Source organism: Pelobates fuscus, chromosome 7, assembly GCF_036172605.1.
Source record: "Pelobates fuscus isolate aPelFus1 chromosome 7, aPelFus1.pri, whole genome shotgun sequence".
NCBI classification, from domain to species: Eukaryota; Metazoa; Chordata; class Amphibia; order Anura; family Pelobatidae; genus Pelobates; species Pelobates fuscus.
This window is the reverse complement of record NC_086323.1, coordinates 123,653,134-123,663,551: the sequence shown is the minus strand read 5'-3', so window position 1 is coordinate 123,663,551 and position 10,418 is coordinate 123,653,134. Positions and strand designations below refer to the sequence as shown.

Sequence of the window (10,418 nt, the reverse complement as noted above, 5' to 3'; positions counted from 1 at the left end):
AGGGGTGCATTGAGTGTGTGTACGGGGTGCATTGAGTGTGTGTAAGGAATGCATTGTGTGTTTCTGTGTGTGTAAGGATTGCATGATTGTGTGTTTGTGTGTGTGTGCACGGGTGCATTGAGTGTGTGTAAGGATGAATTGTATGTTTCTGTGTGTGTAAGGGTGGCATGATTGTGTGTGTGTGCAGGGGCGGACTGAGAACCCTCAGGGCCCCCGGGCAAAATAAATCAAGGGCCCCCTTACAGGCCCCACCCATACTCCGCAGCAAGCGCCACCCATGTCCCGCCTCCATGCACCGCCTCCAGCCACACCCTACACAATCTTTAGACACAAGGAACAAAAGTGCAATAATCCCTTCAAGGCCCCAGTAGAGACTACAATTGAGGGCTAATGGGCCATGGAGGGGGGGTCTTTCTAGCAGAGGCTATCTCAGTGTCCTTTAGAGAGTGTGTTAGAAAGAATCCCCTCCAGGCCCTATTAGAGACTACAATGGAGTCTAACAGGCTTGGAAGGGGGTCTTTCTAACAGAGGCCATCTCAGTGTCCCTGCTGGAAACAGTCGCCTCCAGGCCCCAGTAGAGACTACAATTGAGGGCTAATGGGCCATGGAGGGGGGGAGCATTCTAGCAGAGGCTATCTCAGTGTCCTTTAGAGAGTGTGTTAGAAAGAATTTCCTCCAGGTCCCATTAGAGACTACAATGGAGTCTAATGGGGCCTGGAGGGGGGTCTCTCCAACACTCTGGTTCCTATTCACAATATAGCAACACAACATAGCTGATAACTAGGCCAAGTTGGCTCCTCTTACCTTAATTACTGTTGCTGGCTGGCAGTCTGTGGGCTTGCTGGAAGGCTGTGGGCTTACTGGCTGCGGCTGGCAGGCTGTGGGCTTGCTGGCAGGCTGTGGGCTTGCTGGCTACTGCCAGCAGGCTGTGGGCTTGCTGGCTGCGGCTGGCAGGCTGTGGGCTTGCTGGAAGGCTGTGGGCTTACTGGCTGCGGCTGGCAGGCTGTGGGCTTGCTGGCAGGCTGTGGGCTTACTGGCTACTGCCGGCAGGCTGTGGGCTTGCTGGCTGCGGCTGGCAGGCTGTGGGCTTGCTGGCTGCGGCTGGCAGGCTGTGGCTTGCTGGCTGGCAGGCTGTGGCTTGCTGGCTGCGGTTGGCAGGCTGTGGGGTTGCTGGCTTTAAGCCTAACTGGTGGCCTGTAGACTGGCTGGCTGTCTACTGGCCAGCCTGTGGGCTGGCTGGCCTGTGGGTTGGCTGGCTTGCTGGCTACTGGGGCACTCGTAGATTATTTAAAGAAATAATCCATGCACAATAACCACTACTACTCTGTGTAGTCGTTATGGTGCCAGGAGGGCCGGGCCCCCCTCCCAGAGTAAGTAGTCAAACCGTTTAAGAACAGTTTGACAACTTACCTGGGGTCTGCTGGGATATGAGGCTGTAGTAGGGTATAGGAGCAGTGGTGCAATGTGTAAGGGGTGCAGTCTGTGTGAAAGGTTCAGTGTGTGTGAGGGGGTGTAGTGTGTGAATGTGTAGGGTGTGTGGGGCAATGTGTGTACGAGGGGGCTGTGTATGTGTGTGGCAATGTTAGTATGGGGGGGCTGTGTGTGTATGGGTGGGCAGTGTATGTGTGTGTGTGTGAGGCAATGTGTGTAAATGTATATGGTGTGTGTGGGGGCAGTGTGTGTGTATGGTGTGTGTGGGGGCAGTGTGTGTGTATGGGGGGCAGTGTGTGAATGTGTATGGTGTGGGGGCAGTGTGTTTATGGGGCTAAAGTTCACTCTCACCACTGCGACCACCAGGAATACCTGGTGGTCACAGTGTTGAGTGAACTCTAGCCCGTAGCTCCAGGGCTAGAGTTTACTCTTGCAAGAGCCGTAACGTTGCCGTGGTAACCGCGGCAACGATCTGTGCTCGCGCAAGAAGGACCCAGAGGAGCTGCAGGCTGAGCTCCCGGGTCCTCTCTTCCACCCTCCCCTGCCGGCTGCCCGCACGGTGCCTGCGGACAGGGGAGGGGGCAATTGCCCTCCTCTTACTCCCCCCTCCCCCTCTTCTTACCCCCCTCCCCCTCTTCTTACCCCCTTCTTACTCCCACTCTCTTCTTACCCCCATTCTTACTCTCCCCTCTTCTTACTCCCCCCTCCCCCTCTCCTTACTCCCCCTTCTTACTCTCCCCATCTTCTTACTCCCCCTCCCCCTCTCCCTCTTCTTACTCCCACCTCTTCTTACTCCTCCCTCTTCTTACTCCTCCCCCTTCTTACTCTCCCCATCTTCTTACTCCCCCTCCCCCTCTCCCTCTTCTTACTCCCACCTCTTCTTACTCCTCCCTCTTCTTACTCCCCCCTCTTCTTACCCCCTCCCCCCTCTTCTTACTCTCCCCTCCCCCTCTTCTTACTCCCCCCTTCCTCTTTTACTCCCCCTCCCCCTCTTCTTACTCCCCCCTCCCTTCTTACCCCCTCTCTCTCTTCTTACCCCCCCTCCCTCTTCTTACCCCCTCCCTCTTCTTACCCCCTCCCTCTCTCTTCTTACCCCCCCTCCCTTCTTACCCCCTCTCTCTCTTCTTACCCCCCTCCCTCTTCTTACCCCCTCCCTCTTCTTACCCCCCTCCCTCTCTCTTTTTACCCCCCTACTCCCCTCTCTCTTTTTACCCCCCTACTCCCCTCTCTCTTTTTACCCCCCTCCCTCTCTTTTACCCCCCTCCCTCTCTTTTACCCCCCTCCCTCTCTCTTTTTACCCCCCCTCCCTCTCTCTTTTAACCCCCCCTCTCTCTTTTAACCTCCCCTCCCTCTCTCTTTTAACCCCCCAACCCTCTTTTAACCCCCCCTCCCTCTCTCTTTTAACCCCCCTCCCTCTTTTAAACCCCCCTCCCTCTTTTAAACCCCCCTCCCTCTTTTAAACCCCCCTCCCTCTTTTAAACCCCCCTCCCTCTCTCTTTTAACCCATCTCTTTTAACAACCCCCTCTCTCTTTTAACCCCCCCTCCCTCTCTCTTTTTACCCCCCTCCCTCTCTCTTTTAACCCCCCTCCCTCTCTCTTTTTACCCCCACTCCCTCTCTCTTTTAACCCCCCCTCCCTCTCTCTTTTAACCCCCCTCCCTCTCTCTTTTAACCCCCCCTCCCTCTCTCTTTTAACCCCCCCCCCTCCCTCTCTCTTTTAACCCCCCCCCCTCCCTCTCTCTTTTAACCCCCCCCTCCCTCTCTCTTTTAACCCCCCTCCCTCTCTCTTTTAACCCCCCCCCCTCCTCCCCTCCCCCCCTCTCTCTTTTTACCCCCTCCCCGTAGCGTGGCCGAGAGGCTCTGCGTCCGCGGTGCCGACCGGATTGATAGGAAGGTGCACACACACTGAGTGTGCACCTTCCTGTCAGTCCGGCCGGGTACAGGAAACAGAAACTCCTGTTCCGCGCGGAACAGGAGTTTCTGTTTCCTGTACCCGGCCGGACTGACAGGAAGGTGCACACTCAGTGTGTGTGCACCTTCCTATAACTCCGGCCGGCACCGCGGACGCAGAGCCTCTCGGCCACGCTACGGGGAGGTGAGAAGCTGCAGCCGCCTGAGCGCTCTTAAGAGAGCGCTCAGGCGGCTGCAGCATTTAAAGGGGCGGCCGGGCCCCCTGATGGCGGGCCCCCCTCCCGGCCGGGCCCTCGGACCATGTCCGAAGTGCCCGACCGGTCAGTCCGCCCCTGTGTGTGTGTGATGAATGTCAATCTCTCTCCCTCCCTTGTCACTCTCTCTCTCCCCCTCCCTTGTCACTCTTTCTCCCCCTCTCTCCCTCCGTCCCCCCCTTGTCACTCACTTTCTCCCCCCCCGTTTCTTTCTTTCTCCCCCCTCCCTCCCTCTTTCTCCCCCCCTCCCTCCCTCTTTCTCCCCCCTCCCTCCCTCTTTCTCCCCCCTCCCTCCCTCTTTCTCCCCCCTCCCTCCCTCTTTCTCCCCCCCCTCCCTCCTTCTCCCCCCCCTCCCTCCCTCCTTCTCCCCCCCCTCCCTCCTTCTCCCCCCCCTCCCTCCTTCTCCCCCCCCTCCCTCCCTCTTTCTCCCCCCCCTCCCTCCCTCTTTCTCCCCCCTCCCTCCTTCTCCCCCCCTCCCTCCTTCTCCCCCCCTCCCTCCTTCTCCCCCCCTCCCTCCCTCTTTCTCCCCCCCTCCCTCCCTCTTTCTCCCCCCCTCCCTCCCTCTTTCTCCCCCCCTCCCTCCCTCTTTCTCCCCCCTCCCTCCCTCTTTCTCCCCCCTCCCTCCCTCTTTCTCCCCCCCTCCCTCCCTCTCCCCCCCTCCCTCCCTCTTTCTCCCCCCCTCCCTCTCTCTTTCTCCCCCCCTCCCTCTCTCTCCCCCCCTCCCTCTCTCTCCCCCCCTCCCTCTCTCTCCCCCCCTCCCTCTCTCTCCCCCCCTCCCTCTCTCTTTCTCCCCCCTCCCTCTTTCTCCCCCCTCCCTCTTTCTCCCCCCTCCCTCCTTCTCCCCCCCTCCCTCCCTCTTTCTCCCCCCTCCCTCCCTCTTTCTCCCCCCCTCCCTCTCTCTTTCTCCCCCCCTCCCTCTCTCTTTCTCCCCCCCTCCCTCTCTCTTTCTCCCCCCCTCCCTCTCTCTTTCTCCCCCCCTCCCTCTCTCTTTCTCCCCCCCTCCCTCTCTCTTTCTCCCCCCCTCCCTCTTTCTCCCCCCTCCCTCTTTCTCCCCCCTCCCTCCCTCTTTCCCCCCCTCCCTCCCTCTTTCCCCCCCTCCCTCCCTCTTTCTCCCCCCTCCCTCCCTCTTTCTTTCTCCCCCCTCCCTCCCTCTTTCTTTCTCCCCCTCCCTCCCTCTTTCTTTCTCCCCCCTCCCTCTTTCTTTCTCCCCCCTCCCTCTTTCTTTCTCCCCCCTCCGTCCCTCTTTCTTTCTCCCACCCTCCCTCCGTCTTTCTTTCTTCCCCCCTCCCTCCCTCTTTCTTTCTCCCCCCTCCCTCCCTGTTTCTTCCCCCCCTCCCTGTTTCTTTCTCCCCCCTCCCTCCCTGTTTCTTTCCCCCCCTCCCTCCCTGTTTCTTTCTCCCCCCTCCCTCCCTGTTTCTTTCTCCCCCCTCCCTCCCTGTTTCTTTCTCCCCCCTCCCTCCCTGTTTCTTTCTACCCTCCCTCTCTCTTTCTCCCCCCCTCCCTCCCTCTTTCTTTCTCCCCCCCTCTCTCCCTCTTTCTTTCTCCCGCCTCCCTCCCTGTTTCTTTCTCCCCCCCTCCCTGTTTCTTTCTCCCCCCTCCCTCCCTGTTTCTTTCTCCCCCCTGCCTGTTTCTTTCTCCCCCTGCCTGTTTCTTTCTCCCCCTCCGTCTCTTTATCCCCCCTCCCTCCCTGTTTCTTTATCCCCCTCCCTCCCTGTTTCTTTATCCCCCCTCCCTCCCTGTTACTTTATCCCCCTCCCTCCCTGTTTCTTTATCCCCCCTCCCTCCCTGTTTCTTTATCCCCCCTCCCTCCCTCCCTGTTTCTTTATCCCCCCTCCCTCCCTGTTTCTTTATCCCCCCTCCCTCCCTGTTTCTTTATCCCCCCTCCCTCCCTGTTTCTTTATCCCCCCTCCCTCCCTGTTTCTTTATCCCCCCTCCCTCCCTGTTTCTTTATCCCCCCCTCCCTCCCTGTTTCTTTATCCCCCCTCCCTCCCTGTTTCTTTATCCCCCTCCCTCCCTGTTTCTTTATCCCCCCTCCCTCCCTGTTTCTTTATCCCCCCCCTGTTTCTTTATCCCCCCTCCCTGTTTCTTTATCCCCCCTCCCTCCCTGTTTCTTTATCCCCCCCTCCCTCCCTGTTTCTTTATCCCCCCCCTCCCTGTTTCTTTATCCCCCCCCCCTCCCTCCCTGTTTCTTTATCCCCCCCACTCCCTGTTTCTTTCTTCCCCCCTCCCCTACCTGTGTTGTAGCGTGGCCGAGCTGTGTACTGTCCACGGGTACAGGGAGCTTTTGTTTCCTGTATCCGGCGGACTAACAGGAAGTGCACACTCAGTGTTCACTTCCTGTGAGTCCGGCCGGGTACAGGAGACAGATGCTCCCTGTACCGGCGGACTATACAGGGCTCGGCCACGCTACATTGAGGGAGTGACAGGAGGGAGCGCTGAGCGCTTCTCTCCTGTCAGTCCCTCTCCTCTGGCTCCGCCCGGGCGGTGCGCCCTCATGGACGCACCAGCCCGGGCAGAGCTGCAGCCGCCTGAGGCTCTCTGCAGAGCGCTCGGGCGGCTGCAGCAAAAGGGGGGCCGGCGGAGCTGGGGGGGATTTCCCCATTACCTGTCCCCCCCGCATGATTTGGGGTAATGAAATAGGTTGCTAGAAAAGTATTAGGTTATTTTTGACAGCTGCAGGAGAGGAGTCATGGGGGTCAGGGGGGAAAAGGAATGAAAACCCGCTAACAGTTTAAATGATATGCTTTCCTGAAGAAGTGTGTTTTCAAAGATTTTTTAAAGGAGTGGAGACTGGGTAAAGGTCTAGCGGAGAAGGTTACGAGAGTTCCACAGAAAAGGTGCAGCCTTGAGAAGTCTTGGAGGCGAGCATCAGATGTGGGAGTACGGATAGATGATAGACGTAGGTCTTCAGCAGAACACAGGGGCCTTAACGGGTCAGACTTGTGTATTAGGGAGGATAGGTAGGTTGGAGCAGCATTATGTAGGGACTTGTAAGCAAGCACCAGAATCTTAAATTAAGCTTTAGTTATTACTGAACACCGTATCATTAAATTATGATGTGTTAGAAGTCAAGTTATTTGGAATTGCATAATTTTGTTTAGAATAAGCAGATTTTTTGACTTGCAATAATCATTTTGACTTTTAATGAGATATATATTTTATAGAATAACCTGACAATTAAAGGAAACAGCTAAGACATAGAATCAACATACTTGCACTTACTGTATTTTGTAACTAAATTGAATTCATACTTAAACAGTTACCATTTCACAAATGTATACATCCGTTGGTGTTTAAAGCTCTCTTAGAAGAGAATACCACACAGGCTTTAAAACATATTTATCACATCGCTATCTTGTTGGTTGTTTTCTCATCATTCTGATCCTTTAAAAAAAAGAAAGCAGAGTGGTAATAAACACGGTTATAATAATATAATAATAATCATAACAAGCATAATCCTAAGAATCATATGAAAGAACTGTGACATTGACACCTACGGTGAAATTATTCGATAAGCTGCTGCTGACACAAATTAAGATAATATATAATGAGCATGGAGTTCATTCTCCAATCAGTTCACAAGGGGTGTGTGTTACTCATTTTTATCTTATTTTTTAATAAACCCACCCATAGTGCATAAGGGTGAAGCCCGGTGTTTTCGGTTTTCACTCAGGTCTATGAGGGTCCTATGGACCACATGCTTATTTTATTCATCCTTAACCTTATGTGGATAGACTGGGGCCACACCCCTTACTGTGACGCGCACAACCTTTCTACACACTTCCTGAAAAATCTGTCTCGTTTTTAAACTTCCCTTATTGAACAAAAAGTGAGAATTTAAAGTGAATTCTTAAGGTCAAAATAGCAAAACTGCGAAATAAATAAAATAAAATACTGATTTAGCAATGCTTTCAATTCAGCTACTCTGGTCTTAAATTTGACATTTACTTTGTATTCACTCGGAAATATCACTTTGGTAAATAACTATGTTAGAATATCTCCTATTCTGTTAATTGTTTGCTACAGTCTGAAGCAACCTAACGTGCATGATAACTAAACTTGTGCACAGAGAGAATTTTCAGTTTTGCTCAACCATTTTCAAAGACAGAACATTTTTACGGACACCCAAAATTAGTTTGAATGTCAGTTCATCTTGATTGAATGTCAATTTGGGTATTAAATCAGGAAAACAAACCAAAAAGGTTAAACTGGGCCAATTTGTGTGCTAAAAAATATATACACTTATATACTATTATGTATGTATTTTGCAGTGCACTGATAGGAGCATTTTCCTACCATTTGGTTCACAGATCAACTGAGGAAAAAGTAACCAACATAGGAAATATTTTATTAAATATATAATATACAATTATATCAAAATAGCACACATTGCAATCTAAAATGAATCTCCAAGTCTATTGATTATAGAACAACTGACAGAACACGTCAGATAGCTTCTAAAGTAAACATGTGGTGCTATAAGATCAGTTTGAAGATTACAATTTTTAGTTTTTTCATTGAGGCTGTACTTACATACATACATACAGTTGTTACTTACGCAGTTCCTCACATATTGGATAGCTGAGAACTCTGTTTGAACATCTTCCAGTTATGTCCTTACTAAAAAAACCCTCTTTGCATCTGAACTTAACATTTTCACCCTCCTCGTAATAAATGTCATTTTCATGTACAGGATCCAGTTCCACGTTATTCACATCAAGCATGTCTTGGTTTAGGCGACAGGTTGCTACAATATAAAAATGATAAATTTTCAAAAAGCTTGACATGCACAAGTTGGAAATTTACATTATTAAAGGGCAACTGTCACTTCCCAGAATTTGTAATATTGTGTTTACCTATCCCTACATTTAATACAAAATGTCTTTGTGAAAATTAAAATGAAATGTAGGAATCTACATGTCTTTAACTCTGCGATCTTAGGTTCCTGCCAATCATTGTTAAAAGATCTGTCCTTTGCACATGACATTTAGCATAGAGTAAGAATTGTATGAAGAGGAGAAATGGAACAGTGCATCTATTTCTCACCTTCATTTCCAATGTTTGCCTTGGCATTGCCTTTGTGATTTCATTTACTAAATCATTGATATGAATTTAAAAGAAAAGATAATGGAGCATGTAATGAAAATACTTAACACGCTATAGGTGAGTGTCAATGTTTTATTCAATATAAATATCAAGAAAGTGGCAGTTCCTCTTTAAATACCCATTTTTTCTGATATCCCTAGCTGTAACACAAATAGCCTAAAAAGTAGCAACAACAGCAGAACCCCTTCACTAATCTGTTATTTGTTTAAAAAAAAAAAAAAAAATGAAAATATTAACAAGGCATGCATAGCACATAGCAGTAAGGTACTAATACTACAATAAATTCTGTACATGTGCGTACGTAGAGGGTAACTGTGTATGGGCATAAACCTTCACCATTATTAACCCCTTAAGGACCAAACTTCTGGAATAAAAGGGAATAATGACATGTCAGACATGTCATGTGTCCTTAAGGGGTTAAACAACCCAACCACTTATTTCCCAAACGAACCACAACCGACTTGCTTTGGATTAAAATAGGAAACAGTTTTACTAAAATATAAATATATAAATCTTTAAACTTCAACTTTATAAAACACTATATACATAACTACTCAGTAAATAGATACGACACTGAGTACCACCTTGCCAACCAAACATAACTTAGGGCAGCTGCCCCTACCCCCTCGTTCCAACCAGCACAAGGCCTTTTCTTGGGCCTTCCATTTTGTAATGCTAACCACTATTGGCTCAGTGGGCACGTCCGTTATCCATAACTGTACCTGAGGTTAGAGGAGGGGCAGCCCTACCCATCCACTTACCACCACAAGACCCAGGGCCGGCCTTAGGCATTTAGACGCCCTGTGCGTAAAATCTTCACAGCGCCCCACCCCCCCGTCATCCATGTATGCTGTAATGTTTGTGTTGTCTGTGTATGTGATAGTAGGTGTGATGACTGTGTGTGATATGTATGCTATGTGTGATATTTGTAATGGGTGTATTAACAGTGTGTGATATGTGTGTATTGGTTGTATGTGACACACACACACACACACACACACAGAGTCAGACGGCCATAGACACACACAGGAAGACATCCACACACACAAGCAGACAGTCATACACACACACACACACACACACACACACACACACACACACACAGGCAGACAGTTATACACACACAGACACACAAAGGCAGACAGTCACACACACACACAGACACACACAGGCAGACAGTCATACACACAGACAGAAATACACACAGATACACACACACACAGAGGCAGATAGTAATACACACAGACACACACACAGTCATACACACAGACACACACAGACACACACAGAGGCAAACAGTCATACACACACACACACACAGTCATACACACAGACACACAGAGGCAGACAGTCATACACACAGAGGCAGACAGTCATACACACAGTCACACACACAGAGGCAGACAGTAATACACAAAGACACACACACACAGAGGCAGACAGTAATACACACAGACACACACACAGAGGCAGACAGTAATACACACAGACACACAGTGGCAGTCATATATACACACACACACACACAGGCAGACAGTCATACACACAGACACACAGAGGCAGACAGTCATACACACAGAGGCAGACAGTCATACACACAGACACACACACAGAGGCAGACAGTAATACACACAGACACACAGTGGCAGACAGTCATATACGCACACACACACACACACACAGGCAGACAGTCATACACACACACACACACACACAC

At 50.6% G+C, this 10,418-nt stretch overlaps 1 protein-coding gene across 2 annotated transcripts in view; it reads right to left on the bottom strand.

Annotated features, from left to right (window-relative positions):
- Positions 1–6,322: 6,322 nt before the first annotated feature.
- Positions 6,323–10,418, bottom strand: part of LOC134568167 (coagulation factor XIII B chain-like) — a 58,765-nt gene continuing 54,669 nt past the window's right edge. Inside the window, exons 11-12 of one of the 2 annotated variants that reach the window (XM_063426522.1) lie at positions 8,154–8,342; positions 6,323–6,979 (exon numbers count right to left, since the gene is read on the bottom strand). In XM_063426522.1, the coding sequence (XP_063282592.1) occupies positions 6,969–6,979; positions 8,154–8,342 (200 nt within the window). In that variant the 3' untranslated portion in view covers positions 6,323–6,968. The remainder of the gene's footprint in view (positions 6,980–8,153; positions 8,343–10,418) is intronic. The other variant, XM_063426521.1, reaches the window with a different exon arrangement.